General features: G+C 41.3%; 1 protein-coding gene across 6 annotated transcripts in view; it reads right to left on the reverse strand.

Annotated features, from left to right (window-relative positions):
• CACNA1D (calcium voltage-gated channel subunit alpha1 D) overlaps nt 1-20,277 on the reverse strand; it is a 168,902-nt gene extending 148,625 nt beyond the window's left edge. For 3 of the 6 annotated variants that reach the window (XM_071439780.1, XM_071439779.1, XM_071439775.1), the window contains exons 1-3: nt 19,907-20,275; nt 17,492-17,810; nt 14,966-15,071 (exon numbers count right to left, since the gene is read on the reverse strand). In XM_071439780.1, coding sequence (XP_071295881.1) covers nt 14,966-15,071; nt 17,492-17,810; nt 19,907-19,943 — 462 coding nt within the window. In that variant the 5' untranslated portion in view covers nt 19,944-20,275. Of the gene's footprint in view, nt 1-14,965; nt 15,072-17,491; nt 17,811-19,906 lie in introns of all 6 variants that reach the window. The other 3 variants (XM_071439777.1, XM_071439776.1, XM_071439778.1) reach the window with 2 other exon arrangements.
• Between the last annotated feature and the right edge of the window lie 888 nt (nt 20,278-21,165).

The raw sequence follows: 21,165 nt of genomic DNA on the forward strand, positions 1-21,165 counted from the left end.
GCTGAAGCATCTCTACAATCAAAATGATAACAATTAAGCACAATGATGAGATTATGTTCTCTCAAAGCATTTAAACAAAGTATGGTGTGAATTATAAAGTGTGATGTGAACTGCCTGATCTAGAACCACTGAACACAAAGGCCCTACCTCTAGCTCAAACTTCCTGAGCTGAGGATTACTGGATCCAGTACTGGGCATTTATTTTGTTCCCTAGACTTCCTCAACTGGCCAGTGTTGGAGCCAGGATCAAGGGGTTGATCCCACAGGTTCAGTACAGCTGCCATAATTTGCTGTTCCTACACTAAGGAACATCTTTATAAAACAAGAGTTGCTTCTAGCATGCCCAAGTTAATTTTGGGGCACAGATAATTCTTGACATTTAGCTTCCAAATTATTACAGTGCTTAAGTTATTGATAAAAATAACCTTCTATATCTTTTCAGAGGTGTGAAAGCTTTTCAAATTTACATAAAACCCATATATGCAAACTAGAAATCTACAGCTCAGAACAAACATTGCTCTGTTTTAGGCAAACATACACACACAGAGTATTGTAAAATAGAAAAAAAACTGAGTGCTTTGCTTGTCCCCTTTGGAAGATCTGTGTCTGCCCAAGCTGAAAAGGTCTCCAATCCCTATGCACAATTAGGACAGCAGAATACAGGCCAGATTTAGCCCTCCAAACAAAGAATTTCTAAGCATGTCTTAATTTTTCTTTTTTTCCTGTGATTTATCCAACAACGAAGGTCACTGCAAACCACAGAGTGCACATTTTACTGCTTGTTACAGCTTATACAAAACCACAGCTAGCAACACCAAGCTAAAATATGTGCTATTTTTCTTAACTCATGCAGAGCATGCTTGCATAGATATAGCAGCAAATTATCAAGTAATCATCGCCTGTGGCAGCATCCAACTATTTCTGAAGTTGTGGGAAATCATTCACCAATTTTAACATCTTTCTAAGTGTTATTATTTTCATCATCAAAATATCACTGCTTATAAAAATCTTTTAGTATGGGAAGAAAAACTGTATTGGGAAAAGCTTTAGAATAAAATGTGCCAGAATCCAACTGTTTTGGTGGAGTGAAGATACACGCAACACATGGCTAACTTACAAATGAGGGAATCAATTCTCATAAATGTTTATCAACCTAACAGCTACTGACAGAGTAAATTCCATTATGAAGTCATGACATTTATAAAAATTAACCCACTCTGATTTTTGTCTCTGGTTTTTGTACAAATTTGCTGCAACATGTACTTATTTATAGGCTTCCAAAGATGAGTGAATTCTTCAATAAATTTCTGGGGATCACAGCCTTTTGTCTCCAGCCTTTAGCCTTAGGAAAGAGTTCACTACATGCAAGAAAATTTATCCATGATGAAGTTAATACTACATGTGGGAACATACCAAGTTAGATAAGCTGCTTCTGATTTGAAAACAGGTACAGTATTTAAATTACAAAGCCAGGTACTTGAAAAGGCAGGTTCTCTGTATGATATCTACACTCTAGGCTTGGATTAAAAAAAAACTACAATCCCTTGAGACTCTACATCCTACTCAGAGTTATAACAATTCTAACATTTAATTAATTACAATCTGAAAGCTAAAAACTTCTCTGCTCCCTGGGAGTCAAGTATTTTCATGTGATCATAAGACCACAGCAGTTTATCACTCATTAGCTAAGTCATTATATTTTTAGTGTTCATGGTTAACACCTCTAATCTGCAAGTAAAATGCATTCACTTAAAATATGAGCAGCCATGGAAAAGTGGCATTAAGATGATTCACCCTGCAATTGGGGTTGTCTCAGAGCACCACCTAGTCATTTCTAATCAAGTCAATACACGAAGAGAAATAAATATAAATCGGTCTTTGCGTAAGGACACACAATTTTAGGATAAAAAGATCAGTTTGGTCTTCTAGATAAAATTATAATGATAAGCCAGTTTAGCTTCCCTCTCTAAGTCAAGATAAAGGCTTCTAATTCCCCATTTTTAATTTTCAGAGAAATAAATATTCCACCACAAACTTAAATTTGTAGAGTAACATTCAAATCCAAGGATTCAACTTGAGGGATTTTCTTTCATTCCAGTAGGGCTTTAATATGCACTATGCATGACTGAAGTCACAGCAAGTAAAAACAAGGCAGCATTTGGAGTTTTGTAACTCTTTTCTAAAATACACAGTCAGAGCTTGATAGAAAAATTCCTGAACTGTCTTTGTGAACAGTAAACCATGGACCTGAAACTCACAGACTTTATTTCTCATGGTTATTTCTCCAAAGTTTTAGAGGGAGAGGATGTGCTGTTATATTCTTAAGATTTTGCTCTCTTCAGGCACTGCAAGGGGGTGCCAAGTCCCGCAGTGCAGGAACAGCTGATGTTCCAGGGTGCCCCTGCTCAGCACTGACCCTGCACTGGAGTGTCTGCACTCTGAATGCTGCCTGTCAGCTGAGGAAATGCCTCCTGCACACAAATGTGAGCCCACCAATCTGCCCTTGCCCAAGAAACCAAAGCATCTCTGTTATGAGTGACCTCTCTAATAGGTTAGCAAGGAGCAGGCATCAGCACCCTACTCTGTAATTACAGAGACTGTAAGTGTGCACACCATGACTATGGAGAGACAGCCAAATCCTTTAAGTTCATTGATAGCTGATGAGGTTACCTTTCAGTTCATATCACTCAAGATCTAATTCTCAGAAGAACAGCTTCCCACTATTTATCAAGGTTAAAAAGGATATTATTATGTGAAAACAATTTAGTGTCTCTACTACCAGCTTTCTTCCTGTGACATAAGAACAAGGGGCAGAAGGAAATGAATAAACAACTCAGTGGAAAACAGCCTTAGTACCTGGACCTCTGGCACCTTAATTTGTCCTTCACACTTGCCAGGGACTTATTCTGAGATTACTGGTTAATAATAGCTATACATTCCAAACACAAACTCTTCAAAATTTCACATGGGAAACAAGAGTCTGATACAAAATTCTTTTGTGTTTTGTGGGATAAAATGAATACGCTCACTTGCATTTTAATAGTCTGAAGATTTAAATAAGATTTCTGTGGGTTTACACTTTTTCTTCCCCATTCTGCAAAAAATGTTGTTTACACAGCTGGTTGAAAAATTTCATAATCTCTTCTAAAGAATAAATCCTCTTCACATGACAAATATCTATCTCCCAAAAAAAAAAAAAAATCTGAACTCCAAAGATCCCAAATCCAAAGACTGAATTACCTACATGCAAACTTTGTTCTGTACTAGAAGTGAAATTTTTTACTAAGAATATTAGAAGTTTTGTACTTCTTTAAAAGCAAATTCAGTGCCATTTCATTATTTCATAGTTATGAAATACAACAGTCAAGTATTTCCCAGCTTTAGTAGTATTCCACAAAGCAATATATCAAATAATATAACATTACTGTTTATTCTGTTATATTCAAATAATATAACATTACTGTTTATTCTCCATCCCTGGAAGTGTTTAAGGACAGGTGGGATGGGGCTCTGAGCAACCTGATCTACCACAAGGGACATTGGGACATCTTTAAGGTCCCTTCCAACCTAAGCCAAGGTTGTCATTCTATCTTTTTATTGCTAAGTGATGAAATGCAGAATTCAAACATTTCTGAAGACAGAATCTTGCAATTTAAAAACACCTTCAGTGGTACCATTCCCACCAGCTGGACAGCTCCCATCCTTTTTAACACTCAAATTATCACCTTTTCTTTGGTCATGTGCAATTTCTGCTGAATGGGGTGCAGCCTGCCTTGGCTTCATTGACAGATCACCTGTTCAAGGAATCACTGAACTTCCCAATTAAATACTGAGGGGTGCTTTTGCCACCAATATAGCAAATAGAGGCTTAACATTAGCATTTCCAGATACACATGAGACTCTGCCTGGAAGCTTACTGTATCTTCTGAGACATCTAACATTAACTCCCCCAAATTTCCTGTCCTACTGCTGTTTACCTAAATGTCACTGCTTCTGCTGTATCACTATGGGAACAGTGGCTGTTCCTTCTGTTCCCATATTGCCACTACCAATCACTTTTTCTTCGCCAAAATTTGCTGCCAAAACACTCTACGTACTCAAATTTAAAATATAGATTCTAACAACAAAATTCTCCAGAAGCACTCACCAGAACGTCAGCCAAACCATTTCCAGATAAAGACAAAGGAACTGCTTTAAGAGAATTCCCTGGATATCATTCCACTCTCTATACAAACCCTATTTACCATATCTGGATCTTTCACAGCCTCAAATTTACTTTTCCTTTCGACAACCTTTTAAAGCAGAAAGCTATTTTATAGGCAGGAAACTAAAATTCTAAAAAGATAAATATCCTGTCCAAGAATACCAAGAAGTTCAGGGCAAACTAAAACATTCAGTGCTCATCCCTGAAGTTCTTGGCTAAAGTCTCTTACCTATGTTCTCTTACCCTTTTCCCTTATAGCACCAAGCTAGTTGACTTTCTTAGCCCACATAGTCCAGTGCTCCTTTTAAAGAAAACAACCAGTTCTGTAAGCATGAAAATTAATAAAGCCTGATCCCTTCAGCCTGCCATTGACTGAGTTTTGGGATGACAAGTGGCCTGCATGTGGGGGAAAGAGGAAACACAAAGTTCCTCTCCCTTTTCTCAAATAGCATATAAAAATAACTTGGAAATGTTTGTTTCTGCTTTATTTGGTAGAAATCAGATGCTCTCAGAAGCTGAGGCTAAATCAGCAGCCCATGCATTTTCCATCCACACTGATACACACTGAGCCACACAGTGCTCAGGGAAAACAGAGATGTGGGAAGCAGTCCCACAACAGGAGACCAAGTCCTTTACAAAAAAGTCACAAGTCTAACCCGTGCTGACAGGCCAGGTCTGGGCTCAATCTGCATTAACTGGGGTTGTTAAGACTGCAAAGCCTCCAGCAAGTTTGAGTTCAGGGTAAGGTCCTCTTATGGCATTAGGAATGCAGAAGGCACACGTGCCTGGCTTAAGGTGGGCTTGCACCAACACCTCTGTGACCACACAGACACACAGCAAAACAACATGGCCTTTGCCAAAAACATGGTTTAGTGACTCTCACTTCAATGAGATTTAATTATACTAAAGAAAAGATGTAAAACATTTTAAGTACCACTCAGCTTGGTACTAGAACAGAGAGAAGATTTCTGGTCCACACTATGCCTTGAGAATGAGAGCAGCTCCACCACCTCAACAGGACCAACAGAGCCAGTCACAGACTTTGTACCTGGAACGATTCATCTCTAACTTTCAAACATGGAAGCATCATTTAATACCATGAGATTTATAGGTACAGTTCAGTTAAACCTTGTTCCTTTTTATCACTGAATATTTCATTTCATTTTTCTGAAGTTAGTCACATTATGAGATTTTGAGACCTTATTTTAATAAACATACAAGAGGTATGTAATTTTGTGGGTTGCTTTCTTTCAGATTTTTCCTTTTCTATAGCAAATACAATATGATATAAAGTTACTTGAACTCAGAACTACTAAGTCTTCTTGTGATGAAGATAAGCATATAATCACTTAAATATCATTTATGATGAATAATGTTAATGCCACACAACATTGCTATGTGTTTTAAAGGATTCTGGATGAATACATGAAAAAAAAGCAGTAATGGCACCATAATAAACCCAACAGAGTGAAAACTGCACTAACAAAATGTCTGATAAACATAATAGAGCTTTGGGGTATTTGCTACTCAGTTCCTTGGAAGGACTGCGTTTGTCTGATTAGCTGAGCTGCAGAAGATGCCGTCTTGCTGGAGGCTGCTGCACTCTGCAGCCACCGTCAGCAACCCAGAAAAGTACAATAATTAAACTACTGAACCTTATTAACAAACACTTCTCATGCTCATATTCTTACCCTGTAAAGAGATTTCCTTTATGCTGAACAAATGTAAGCAGCTCTGTGGGCTCCTTTGTGCCACTGGATCTCCCACAAGATTTTACTGAAATGCTGCCTGGTAGCTCAGCACAACATACAAAACCTGTCAGGTGTGATTAAACCCAACATATCACCTGGCTTGTATCACAAGAGAAAAGGACAACTAAAACAACTGGGAAAATTAATCTTCAGGCTGAACTATTTCCCTCAAACTAATATTTGATGTATCTTAATTACTGGAAAATTTGCAACAAAAATAAATCTGAAGACGAAATTCTGAGCTTCTGCAGGTTCTTTGTCAACTGTGGTCCCTTCACCTTTACCAACCCTCACAGACCATGGCTTGTATTATCTGATTTACCACACTAACAAATAGCAAGGTTCAGGTCCTTAATAACAGCATCACCCAAAGGAAGAATTCTACAAGAATGCAAACTGGTAACAGCTCTCTACCCCCTTGAATAATGATCAGGGTGAAAGAAATTGTAACAGCAACAGACTTAGACACTGCCCAAACTTCCAGCCATGCATCTATACAAAAAATATACTGGCACAATAACTTTTAAGAAGGATGGGGAAAAAAATCTTGATTCAGAACTAAACAAACCCATGCAACTCAATCTGCCTATGATTTCAAAGTTTAATTAATCCCTAAAAACACTGAAAAGTCAAATTATGCATCATAGTCAGCCATGCTGACTTATTGAAAAATCACAGAATTATGAGCATACATTTCAAACCTTTATCTAAAGTTTGCTTCAAATCTGAAGCCAAGCACCTGCATTTCTGAGAAATACCACACTGTACCATCAAAGAATTCTTCAAAAAACCAAAGGAGTTCTAAAAGCCCTTTTCTTCATAAAAATAACCATGAAAAGGATCACAAACAATTCTAAGTGGCTAATTGGCTTTACCAAGTGAATCTTATAGAAGCAGAAACAACACTCAGTCTCAATCTCTTCTGAAGCAGGCAGTGGGGAGGAAATACAATGATATTCAATTTGCAATTCATTAAATGAAAATGTTATCACAAATGATTACACAATGTCCAAAACAAAAAAAAAAATCACTTCCATCCTAATTAATATTCTCCCACTATCACTATATATTCATTTAACCTTTCTTTGTGGCCCTATTCTTAAGATGGCCCTGCAAAAGAAAGGTTTTGGTGCATGACAGAAGGATAAACAAATCTGAGTTCTTGCAAAATGAATAGCAAACCAAATCACACATTCAATTAACCATGACCAAAAACAGTTTGTCATTAAAGCTCACCAGATTAGAAACTGCATTTCAGTTGATTTAACAGCTACATGAATCTTTTGAAATACTCAGGGACCAGCTTTCTAAAAGCATACAATTATTCCAGTTCTGCTCCAATTAAGCAAGCCATCCTTGACCAGCCCTTGAAAAACCATGGGTTCCAACTCTGGTATTCCAAGACACAGCACTCACACCCAAACCATGCTAAAAACAAGCACAGTTCTCAAAGCCTAAGATACATCTGATCTGAACATCTTTTTAAAAGAAAGTAAACACCCAAACTCTGCACAACCTAGAGTTTTAAAACAGGTTTATAGAAAAAATCCAAGTAATATTTATGGCAATCTGCATTTGGTGTGGCATTAATTCATGGCAACATGGAAAGCTTCTCAGTTTTATGGTGTTCTGGTTTTGAGTAAAACTTCCAGAAACAACTTTCAGGGTTTCCTTTAGCATAGCAGCTGTTGTCAAGGAACAAAACCATAACTAGTGTTTTGTTAGGTTTACATACCCAATATTGGAGTAAACAAGAAATTCACATGCTTTACGTAAAAGTCAGGAAAATAGTTTTATCACCAGGATTTTTCATGGGTTTTTTCAGAGTATTTCAAAATCTACTTTTACTCTACTTCAACAGTTTGCATATAAAGTACAGACTTCCCCCACTCATCTTAAATGCTTAATTTATATTTCAATTATAGCTATTTTGATACCAAATCTAACTACTTTCCCCACTGGCCACTCAAATGATACAGTAACTAATATGACTGTTCTATATTTTTAAATTAACAGGTTTACTTTTATTACAATCAGTCTATACTTAAATATTTCACAGACATATCTTCATCAAGCAGGGAGTAAGGGAAAAAGAGAGTGGGGAAACACTGCTCTCCACATAAAGAAACCCAAAAAAAGAGTTTTCTCTACCAGTGCAGCACTATTCTGTCTGGGGACTGACTTTAGGCTCTAATAGCAGAAGAGCCCTTTCTGTGCATGCTCTCTCCCCAGGCAGCTTGCCAGCAGTGCACTACCAGCAAACCTCTTGAAGGAGGGACAGGCCCTTTGCAGGAATTCCCCACAGGAACAAGCTTGCCACTTTGAACATGGAAAAAACATTTCCTTTCAAATGGGAATGATTAAGTACATCTTTTTGTAAGACCTTCTGGTCTGGACAGCAGAGAAGCTCTGCCTTGCATATTGAAAAAAAAAAAAAAAGTTTTGTAGTGTCATTACCTGAAATCTGTAACACCAAACTGCAGATCTTCACATACCCTTATACTCCAAACAGACATTTTAGGATCAGCTACTTCAGCACAGATGAAGTTGTACTGGGACACACAAAATAAACTGAACAGGAACAAGGACTTGACTGTGTGACTCCCACACCTCTACAAACGCAAATGCCCTTTCTGCCATTTGGAAATTGCCAGTCATCCTGGTCACAGCTTTCCTTTGGGAATGTCTCTCTTCCTACACCAGAAATATAATATATGAAATATAATTTCTGTTTCATTCACAGCAAGGGATGGACTTGACACATGCAATTACATTCACCAGAAAAACTCAAGAGCTATGTCACATTACTGGGGTAGTGCAGCACAGACAGTGCACAGAACTTACTGCAGGATAAAGTGGGACTGAAACTCTAACTCAGAATTTTCATCTGTTTTGCAGAGGTGTGCATTGCAACACAAAAGAAAAAAGAATTCCTAAATTCAAAATCCACATTGAAAAATCAAAGTAATCGATAATCATTAGTTAATGCATGTTACTGAAGTTTTGAGCTAACAGTAATATTAAACAAAGAATTGAAATAGGAGATAGGGATGAGTACTAAATTACAATCTTTTTTTATGATCCCCTTGCAGAAATGTCATCTCTTGAGAAATTCTTGCAAATGTGCAAAGGTTACTGATGCACTCTCTTTCACCTAATAACCATGAAATAATTTTATTATTCATTTTCAGAGAGATAAGGCATGTTGTTCTTCTAGTTAAATAGTTATTTAATGGGTTTTTGAACAAGAAAATACATGTCAGGGTATCAATGTACATGAAAAATAGCAAAAAACATTATCAGAACTATCCCTCAGAGCATATGCATATAGACAAAAAAACTACCCAAGTCTCCTATTTTAATTAAATGTGTGGGGATTTTTTTTTTTTTTCAAAATTGAGCCAATGACTTTCTCATGGGCCCCTCCTATTCATACACAGACACATAAATACATTTCATTGACTCGAATCAAGGCACAATATAAAATTCCTGTGGTGTATCAGTTACAATTAGATCCCACATTTTTTAATCTTTTTCAGATAAAACTTAATGATATTTTCTCTTACAACAAATTAATCTGGTATCTTTAGTATGGGTAGCTTGGCTAAGTGTACATAAGTCATTCTAAGGTCTCCACTATGTTTTCCCAAGCAAAGTGAAGTATTTTCAGTAGAGTCCAAATTATCTTGCATCTTTCCTCAAAAGTTTACTTGAGTGACTTTGATGCCAGCTAACAGGGACATTAGGAGAGTGCATTAGCTAAGAATCCAAAGATAGAAAAATATCAGAAACACAATATCAGAAAGCTATTTAGATTGGAAGATTTCTCTAAGTGAGTGGAAAGAGAGCCAGGCCTTAAAGACCCTTGAACTGAAAAAGTAAACATGGCAAAGACAGTAGATAAACACAGAAATCCTTCTAAGATACAACATTGAGCACTTAGCAATTAAACAAAAAATTTTTAGAATTATTTACTAAATGAGATTAAAATTTATAGAATTCTACAACAATATTTTCAGATAATCTCCTTATAAAGGACAACTGGGTGCCACGTAAAAACCAACAACCTTTTCAATGGATGGATTAATTAGTCATGTGGCCCCAGAACTGAATGAGTCATCGAGTTGCTAATGAGATAAGGACAGGAAGCTTGACACCTCTAAGTCAAGAGTTCACCCGGTTCTCCTCAGAGCACTCTCCTGCTGTGCCCTACATTGAAGGCACAACACTGGCTTTCCTCCTGCTGAAGGGACTCAAAGAGCCCCATAAAGCTCCTTACAGAGGAAATCTTGGCCTGAAAGTAGGACACAAACATTGCCTTTCTCCAGCAGTGTCCCCCACCAAGGCTCTCCCAGGCCTCGGGATAAAGAAGAGGCATCCAGGAGCATCAGCACTGCCCTGCCAGCACAGGCTGAGAGAGACATGGCCTCCCTCAGAGGCTTCCCCACTGACAGTGGCACTCAGACCAGGCTGAAAAATCCTCTTATCAGGGGTACAGAGACCTGTCATCAACATTAGGGGCCCTTTGTGCACTACAGGCAAGTTCTTTCCTCATGGGACTTTGGCAATTTGCTGTCATGTACACAGCTGGGTCTCCCACCCCTGACTCTGCTGCCAATCTCTGCTCAAGTAGAACAGATTGTCACCACACAAACCTTGGGGGTCTAGACACAAGAGATGCAGTGCAACCAAAAATTCAACTCAGACTTCAGGGGTGTCATCTCCAGCAACTCTGGATGGATGGATGCCTTCTGACTGTTCATATTTACTTATTAAAAGGAAGGAAAGAAAAAGAATAACCAACAATGTCTTGACCAGGGCCAAAATCCATTGGAGGGTGCTGGTCTGCCTGCACATGATAAAGAAAGAAGTGCAAGTTGGGCAATAGGAAAGGCAGCAGGAGGCAAAGCACAGAACAGAACATGGGACAGCAGGATGACACCAGGAAGACAAATTGAGGTGGGAGAAGGAGATAGAGAAAAGCATGCTGCACAAGAGGACAAACAGAAGAGAAAACACAGAGGGAAGCCAGGGGGTAAAGGCAAAAAGATAACAAGAAAGAAATGAGTGGAAAGTTAAAGACAAGCGACATGAAGGGAAATAACACAGCACAGATGAGGAATAAAGGAAAAGACAGAAACAGAAATAAAATATATACACAGGAAGCCCTTCCTGCTAGAAACTGTTTCTTATCAAGCTTAGACAAGAAACACTTCCAAAAAGAAGAGCTCAATTAAGCATGGAAAGTTCAGATCACCTGAAACTTCTGAAAGCAGATGAAAGAAACTACCTTAAATTATGAAGCAGGATTTCATCCCAAAGTACATTGCCCCTGCTCTAACAGAAAACTTCTCAGTTCCATAATACTTTCAGCCATCTACTTGGAGAAGAACAGGGCCAATTCTGTCAGTACACTCAGTGATAAGAGACTAATTATTGATAAAGTAGAATTGAGGCTTAAGTTCATCACTCTGTGCTGCAGTCCATGAAATACACACAGCCATGAGAGAACTACTCCAGCTAAAACACCAAAAAGAGGATCCCTTTCTCCTTCCTCTCCTGGCACACATCAAAGACACATCAAGGTGTTTTAGACAAGGGATTACACAAAATTTCCCATAGAACGCAGGACCATAACCCTTGACAAATGGTCAAGCACAGCCCAGACTGAATTTGGTTCTGCACTCCTGCTTTGTTTGAATGCATTGCCTTGTATCACCCACCACTCACACCTCTAGCCTGGCAGAGTATGACCATGCATCCCCTGAGGAAGGAGGTAACTGTACTGCACCCTTGATCCCAGAGACAGGCAAAAAGGCCAAACACAAACCAGAACTTGTACATTCAGAACACAAACATATTAAAAAAAACTAATAATGAAAGGGACTCCTTACCATTACCATCTGCTTAGCTCAGTCACCAATATACTGAAAAAACCTTCTGTTGCTTCCCCAAATTATCATAAATATCTCATAGCATGCTGCTGGCTCTGTCACAAAAACATCAGTAATCACAGCTTGCAAATCCAAGACAAGTGACCAACACAGAAACACACAGTGGAACCATCCTTGCACCACCAGTTTTCTATAAATAGTCTACTGTTCCAAAAGGAAGGGTTTGGAACCCTCTCACAGACCTTTATCGTAAGATATTTAGGATTAAAGATAGATTCATTTCCAAGAATAAATGATACCTAAGATACAGCCTATTTTTAAAAAATACATAAAGATGCATTTGATTCACTATTTCTCTTAAGACACATATACGTGTTTCTTACAATGTTTGTTATATATTTGGTTCTAAAATTCATTTTGCCATTACTGCTGCAACATTTAAGTCACTTTGTGTTGGAGGCATTAACAAGAAAGGGAAAACATGGCTCACACAACCAGAGTTTGGGTGGTTGATACAGGGTCAGTGTTTCACTGGCTCAGCCACAGGCAAAGACAGACTCAGAAACCCTCTCAGGTTTCTTTTACAACTCTTGGAAACTCCATCAAACAGGCTCTGCCTTTTCCCTCCCACCACAGAGAGGAGGGAACACCTGCTCTGCACATGCATCCTGCACTGAGGTCGCCACTGCAAACTTTCCAAGTCATAAAGGATGAACACTTGGCCTGCTCAGATTCTCACGTATTTACCTTCTCTTGAGCCCAACCAGAAATGAACAAGTTTACATTTCTAGTTCCCATTTACCAGTGGAACACTGGTTTTCCCTGAGGCTGATTACAAATTATGTCTATTTCATGTTCATAGAAAAACCCCACATGTATAAATACTTCATTTTCTGTTTACAAATGTAAAAAAACAAATGGAGCCAGTTCAGCTAGCTGATGGAAAGCAATTCATCTATTCAATTCAATGTAGCAGCATTGAGAGAACCAAGCCAGATATAATATCCATATGCAAACTAAAATTTATGAACTTGAATTAGAGCCAAAGTGGGGTCTCCTAGCAGGACCAGGGGAGCCAAAATCCTGTCAAAGGTTCAATGATGATTAATATTTGGCCTGTTCACAAACCAGAGGAAAGGTCTGAACATTATTAACAGAATAATCCCTATTCCCATTGTAAGACTGTCCTCTCTCCAGCACTTATTGACACAAGCACCTCAAGCAGCAGGAAACACAGGATCCAGCAGGCTCCCAAGCAAGCCTGAAGATTTCTCACTCAGCTCTTCTGTATTCCCTCACAGTGCACTGGAATCCACACCCATCAAGGAAAATTGTCAGTGAAATTCCAGAAGAGAGACATGGACCCAGACCACTGGGTAACATATTTCATGGTAGAGAACCCCAGTCATAGAAAAAGCCAATGCTGCTCATTCCAGAACTATTTATTTTATTAGACTAAACACACAGGATCTGTCTGTGTGCTCCCTTATTGACTTTAAATCTGTCCCAGCAGCTCAAAGTACATGGCCAGTATAAATGCTGCTCTTTGAGCAAACTTAGTGCAAAGACCCAAGTTCAGGATAAACAGGATGCAAATTTAAATGAGAATTTGAGATCACTTAATGGCCAACTAAACTTTACATACAGATAATTGGAGGGGTTCAAGAGCCCTTCTACTTAAAATCAAGAAAGTTTAAGAATCTCTTACTATAAGAAAAAAAAAGACACCAATTATTCCTTAGACTAGACTGGCCACATCAAATAAGAAAAAGGGAAGTCAGCAGGGATGAAAATGTCCATTGTCCTTCTGAACATCAGCACATTGTAGAATTGAAATTGGCTCAGAAACACCAGACAGTAACCTAACAAAACTAATGCTAGAAACATTTTTCAAAATGATTAGCCTCTGACACAAGAACTACTTTACCCTTTTCATGTAATGCTTTCTGAAATTGGTTATTAGCAGATCTCGGGGTGGACTGACAGCTATGGAGATTTGTGCCCTGAATTTCTCAGGGGAAAAGAAAGAAAATCTGTTGGTTGGCTGGATACACAGCTGCATAACTCTTTCTTTACACTGACCTGAATTATTCTGCCTTTCATCAGCAATTTTTATTGTCCATATTTACTTAATTGCAATTAAAAAGTCATCTGCACAAAGTAATTACTTCTAGAAAAATAAACATATACACACCACAAATTACCCAAATATGTTCATAAAATAGAAGACCTGATATCAACCCTAATTTTCCAGGTAAACGAATACAAAATTATCTACTTCTTGGTACCCAGTTCTTTATTTCATGAATTTCCTTTCCCATCCAAAGAGTCACATGCAGATTATGAGTGCACAAAACCACTCTACTATTTCAAGATGGAACTTCATATAAACAACAAAATCATTACAATGTAATTCAATATTACCCTTGACAGCCTTTGTAAGTTTTAGAGAATTTTAAAAAATTAGTTTCCATTTTATCTTTTCAAGTACAACCCTAGTATACTATTTTCAACCAAAGAAATACATCTCTACACACCACTTACTGCAATACCATCCTTTTTTTGAAAGATCATTTATACCAGCAGTGACTGCTTTGAAAATTCACATTGATGTTCCTATCACTTTAAAATGTATTAATGCAAAATCTCCCACCATCCTCTCATTAAACATTAAAATACCCAGTAAAATAAACAGCCAAATAACACCATTAAAAACTGCAAACAGAGTAGACAAGTACACTAGGAAAGGCAGTAAACCTTCAAGTCTGAAACAAGTGCCAGAAACAGTAACAGCTAGTAAATGTATGTAATAATATGAGCAAAGAAACAAATTAAAACTTTTTTGCCACACAAATATATGGAGATACACAGCATATTAATGCACATTTCTTTCCAAAGAATTTTACTGATAAAAAGCCTAATTTTGAACATATGACAAAGTAACATGTAATACTGGGGGAGGGGGGGGGTGGAACACAAAGCAATTCCAAATACATTTTGTATAATACATATATACCAAATTCTTTTGCTGAAATTACCTATATTTGCTGAAATCTCAAATACTAGCAGTTAATCACGTTAAAAGCACAGCAAACAAAAAAATCAAGATTACTTACCAAATTATGATTAGTTGAATTAGAATCATCTTCTGGGAATGGGATGTAAACAGCTAAGGCCACACAATTGGCAAAAATAGACAGTAGTATAAATATGTCAAATGGTCTGGAAAATCTCGTTAAGGAACTCGTGACTTAGGAGTATCTGCAAACTTTTAAGTCTAGTTCTCCATTCCAGCATCAACAATGGTAAAGCAAGTCTTTGCTTTAAGGCAATCTTTTGACTGATAACTCTGACAAACACTCCATCACCTTTAGTTATAGCACTATATATACCATATTATTTTCCATCACAATGATCCTTCAACGTCCTCTTCCTTTTGAGAAGAGTGAAAACTATTACTCATGCTGTCACAGAGCACTTTACATTAAATTCCAAAGATGAATATAATTATCCACTCTTAAATCTACATGCAGGTCATCATAATGGGCAAGGAATACTCATGGAGCTCTTCCATCCTTATATAAAGGTTTCATAAATATACATTTGTCCAAAGGAGGAAAACCATTGGAAATAGAGTTCATAGCAGGATATGGGAAAGATTGCCAGAAAACCACAACTGTTCTCTTACAGGAGAGCTAGAAAGCTGTGCACTTGACACAGGAAATTTCTGAGCCACTCCACGTCTCTCACAGTTGTATTCCTGAAGCCTGGCTTTGGCCAAGCCAGATGAAAGATTAGGTGAGTTGACTAGAAAATAGAATATAATAGAGATAGAATATGGCTGGCTTGGCAGCCACACAAAGAGAGGCTACAGACTTCCACACTGACAACAGCATGGACTGCAGCTCTGCTTTCTATACTAGGGCTGGGCAACAGCAGTGGGAACCTGGAGATTCCTTCTGTCTTCCAGAAAAAAATGCCTTCCTTTTCTTAAAATTCATGATATGAAGTTCATCCTTCAGTTCATCATTGATTTTCCTTTCTCACAAGATATTTTACTGTTCTCAATGACCAGGAACATGGAGGTACCAAGATGAGCCCATCTGTGGGAGCTTGGAAAATAACTGCTTGGACCTCAGCTACAATTTTTGGCATCCTTTGATGCACAACTTCTGGATATGCTTCCATAAGAGTCCAATAAAAGACTGGGGGTAAGAGTACTAAATATATTCAAAAGCATATTTTTGTCAGTTTAAAAATTTCCCTGGGAAAAAATAGGGGGAAAAAGAAAGTCCTACAAAGCCCATATGTCCTAAAGGTGTGTTACATTTTGTTTGCTGGCCTATTAAAAGTTTGTCATCTTGAGGGCCACTTTTATGTCTACAAAGCAGATCAACGTGAACAGCTGCTACATTGTGTACAAAATAAAGTTAGAACAGCATTTTCCAGCCTGGATACCATCACAAGACTGACAATCTTGTTTTATGATGTGGTGCTGCTGGGACAAATTCTCGCTGAGTTATTCCACTCCAGATCCATAGTAATTTCATTTACCTGACCTTAGCCAAGGAGAGGCCAATTTACTGAAATTAGTTGGACTTCTACCAGTTTAAATGAAAGAAGAAGCCATTTCACTATCTTTAATTTGCAATTGAATTTTGTACAAAGAACTGAGAAGCACCAATGAGTAACAGCTCTTATTGCCAGGTTGGCTGTTCTGTTTATAGTAACAAATTGAGTTTTACTTCAGTAATCTACTGTCTTGAACAGCTGTTTCCCATTACAGGGATGTTGCCATGGCTAATATGCTAACATTTTTCTCCTTGTACCCCAGCAAAACTATTTTCTATTTCAAAGCTTTTCTTGGTAATTAAATAATACACTAAACCAACACACTGTCCATTCTGACAGAGAAATGCACATATTTCCACATCATAACCACTGAACTAAAGGATTTCCCATCACACAGGTCATCATGAACACAAGGCAGCATCTCTGCTCTCCCATCTAGATGAACATGCTTCCAAATACGTTTGGTGGGAGACATAAGTTGTACAAGCTCAGAAGATTATTGTATTTCAGACACTGGTGTGTACTTAGAACAGTCCCTTGGCTTAAGTAAAAATATTCCCTTCTTCTAGTATTGGAAAAACAATCTTTTTAAAAAGATTTCTACATCTGACTCATTTGCCCTAATGGCAGTACCCCAAATTGCAATATGGAAGATATAGGTTTGACATCTTTGGCCATCTCCCTAACACTGGATGGCTAAATACATTCCCATCCATTCTTCCTTATTTGGAAAGGCAAAAATGCAATGCAGAGATTTTGCTGGAATATGATGTTAGCTTGAAAATGGTCCCCAACCTCTCCCAGAAAAAAAGAACAGCTATGAGCGCTCCTCTGACTCCGAGCTGCCTACTTCAGTAAATGATATTCTGTGTCAATATGACACAAGAGACTATCTTTAACAGCAACTGAAGCCAAATTAACTCCCATTGACATTAATGACAGTTACCCACACATACAAGTGATGTAACATGTAAGTTGTGATGCTCCAAGAGAGCCTATAAAACAATCCCCTTTATATGATCAGAAAATGTAAGAAAGCCATTTAAAAAGCCAACTGCAAGAAAGGATACTTCCATTCTACTAGACTAATGCAGGCTCTTCGTATTGGATTGTTGAGGGATAAACAGAAAAGGGCACGGGGTGGCCGACTATTGGACGTATTACCCTGTTTTTTGCTCTTGGCATATTGCTGGCGTTTTCTTTGGGACAGAGATCCTACAGGCTGGGCTGTGGTGGTACTCATGTTTTGGGCAGCCTTTGCTTGTCTAGCAGCATCGATTGCAGCTTGCCAAGATAGAACAGTTTGCTTGGATGGTGCTGAACTGTTTGACTGAATAGCTGGTCCGTCACCAGGGAGAGGAATCCTGGTGCTACTTGCATAGTTCACCTCTGTGGGACAAAAGAAAAAAAGTACTGGTTATAATTGCTTTACACTAAAATGGCTCCAATACAAAAAGATTGTTCTAAGACCTCCTGGCAGCATGATGTTTGCATTACAGACACATATGCATACACTTGTGCTGTGGTATGTGCAATTGAACAGTAGAAAATATGCTTGGGAATCAGTTTTACAACTTCAAGATTGATCTAAGTATTGACACACAAAAGCTTCTCATTTTGATTCTTCCACTTACAATGTCTAACTGGATGGAAGCCTTCCTGTCGTTGTGTTTATTCAGTAAACCATACCCACCCTTTAAGATCAAGTTTGCTGTAGCACCTTTGCATTTACTACTCTCTCAATTTATTTTGGTCAAAAGAATAGTTGTTCCAAATTCTTACGCATTGTTCAATTAAGAATAAGCAGCAAGGTAGAGGGGGAAGTTCTGTAAGCAAGTTAAATCTTGCCCTGCTTTGCATTCTCACAGAAAAATGCGTGGATGCCTCCCACAAGTGAAGATCCAATACTGTCTGTGATAAACACGTTCACAAAGCTCTGCTGTCTTGTGCACAAGGAATCACAACCACGGACCCATTGTAAAAGGATAAGCTCTGGTTCTGTAAAAGGATGGTGTTGGGTTTTGCTTCTTGATGAGAATTTAAAAAACAAACTGCACCTTCCAAATAATAAACGAGTGCTCTTTATGCAGATGACAGCAAAGAGGCAAAACACCACCTCCTCGCAAGGATCCTTCCTCGCGAGCTCTTTGACTAGCGCAACAGTCTACTCCTACATGCACCTGTAGGAAGGAGAGGCTCCTGAGCGCGATTCAAAACTTGATGCCTGGGTGGGGAAAAAAATGGAGGAACGGCACAATATACGTGCTGGGAATTCGGGCAGGCAAGAGAGATGACTGTGAAACCGATCTACCCAGGCAGGGGAGGAAAAATCTCTCCCCGTCAAGCAGCGGAGAGACAGGGAAAGCGCAGCCCTCCCGCTCCAGACGGGGGGCACAGACCACGGGAGCGCCGCGAACGCGGCCGAGGCCGGCGCCGGCCCCCGCTCCGGGGGCGCGGGAGCCCTAAGATGCAAATGCCCTAAGATGGCTCCCCGGGATGGCGGCGGGGAGTGGGGGGGTCACGGCGGGGCCCCCACGGAGCTGCCGCGGGGAGCGGCACCGGCGCGGCGAGCGCTGGCCAGCGGCGGCGCATCAACAGCTGGGTGACACGGGGGGCAGAGCCGCCGCGGGGGCAAAGGTGGCACAGCTACCTCCAACATTTTCCCAAAGCATCCCTGCTTCCCCTCCCGCCCCCTCTTTTTTTTTTTTTTTTTTCCCTCCCCCAGATATAAATGCAATGGCACAGCCATCTCCCCCGCCTTCCGCCTGCCCTTCGGGATGCCATGAAACGTGGCTCGGCGCAAATAAACCACCCACCTACTCATCTATCTATATAGCCATCGTCTTTTTAAATGGATGCTCGAAAGGGAAACAAAGCCCGGGTGACTGCGTTCCTCGGGGGCAACACAAACTTGCTACTGATTGAGGAGGGAGGAATCATTTATAAACAACAGCGGGGGCTGTGGCAGCGCCGGAGCCCGTCGGCGGAGCGGATTAGCGGCGCGGAGCCCCGCGTCTCGCCCCCGTGCGCCCCGCCGGGCAGGGGCCGAGCGCATCGCGCCCGCCGCCCTGCCCTCGGCCCCGCCGCCCTCCCGCCCGGCCCGGGGCAGCCTCCGGGAGCCGTGGCTCCGGCCAGGTTCAGCCCCAGGTACACACGGATGAGGCAAACGCAGCCCCAGCCGCGTCCTCCGGCAGCTGATATTAATGGCCCCAGGACAAGGGACAGACGCGCATAAATGCACTCGCACGCTGGTCACACGCCGAGGGCAGCACCTTGTCCCGCCTTCGCCTCAGCCCCTGCCCTTCGCGGTCCCTCCTCGAACACAGCCGCTCATTCCTTTCCCATCCCAAACCGACCCCATCCTCAACCCCTTCCCTAATCCCCCCAATCCCCGACTCCCAAATCCCTCATAAATCCTCCCCCGCCCCCACCCTCCCCTCAGCCCCAAGCACGCCGCTGCCCTTGGTGGGCGCCCCGGCTCTTACCTTCAGGGTGCTGCTCGGGCTGCGGCTGCTGGTGCATTTTTCTCACTTTCTCCAGCGTGTGAGAGGAAAATGAAAAAAGAAAAAAGGGCAGAGACGCCCCCCAACCCCACCCCGAGCCAGGTGCGCGCTGCCCCTGCGCTACCCGCTACCCGACCCCCATGGTAGTGACTAGAGACGTGCGAGGGGCTGCTGCTGCTCCTCCTCCTCCTGCCGCTGCTGCTTCGCCGCTGCCAAATCCCTCCGAGTTTGGGCCAACATGACACTCACATCCGGGTGACACGGGATCTCTCCATCCCTAGCAACCCGGCTGCTGCTGCCGCCGCCGGCTCCTCGGTCCCCTCCTGCCGCTGCTGCCTGCTCCCCGGTCCCCCTCCTCCCGCCGCCGCCTGCTCCGCCTCGGCCCCCTCCTCCCGCCGCCGCTGCCGCCGCCCGCCCGCTCGCTCGCAGTCCCCCCTCCTCCCGCCGCCGCGGGCTTTAACTCCCTCGCTGCTGCCACCGCCGTCACCGACACCTGCTGCTGCGGCCGGGCGGGGGCGCGGGGCCGCTCCGACCGCCCGGAGCTCCGGCACCGCCGACAGAGCCGCGCCCGCCGCCACCTGAGCCCCGTCAGCGCCGCACCTGCTCCCGGGGCCCCCGTCCTTCCCAGCCCCGTGCCCAGGGCAGGGACAGCGACAGCGCCCGGGGCACCGACCGCGGCGACAGCGGCTTTAGCGTCTCCCTGTCCCCGCGCTCCGGGCACCGCGCCCCGCTCCTGGCGGCCCAGGGCTCCCCGGCCGCTCCGTCCCGGCCCGCACCCTCTGCCCTCACCTCCAGGAAAAGTCCCGAGTTATCCCAACGCCGAGCTCTCCGCTGACCTGTTGAAATGCTGTCATTCTGACTTCAAGCTAACATAGGATCTTCCAAGTTTATTCAAATAAATAAATTGACTCGGGAAAAAAGTCATTTCGGCGTTACCTTCCACTGCAGAAACCTCAAACATTCATTTCGATTTTGTCTCGTTGGTGGTGAAGCTACCCCAGAAGGGTGTCTGGAGGGACCGTGAGCTGCTACCACAAAGGAGCAAACTCGGGACAGCCACCCTCCCTTACGGCGAGGCAGTGTTTCAATCACAACAAAAAGCGATTAATGAAGTCCAGGAAGAATTACAGACATAAATTCCAATTTGAAAAAAAAACTGATGCTTCAAAATTATAGTTTGTTTTCTCTGCAATGAACATTTCCCCATATTTTTTAAGAGTATTTCAAGCCACAGTCAAACT

Source organism: Agelaius tricolor, unplaced genomic scaffold, assembly GCF_023055355.1.
Source record: "Agelaius tricolor isolate 1412-34295 unplaced genomic scaffold, bAgeTri1.0.p SCAF_14, whole genome shotgun sequence".
NCBI lineage: Eukaryota > Metazoa > Chordata > Aves > Passeriformes > Icteridae > Agelaius > Agelaius tricolor.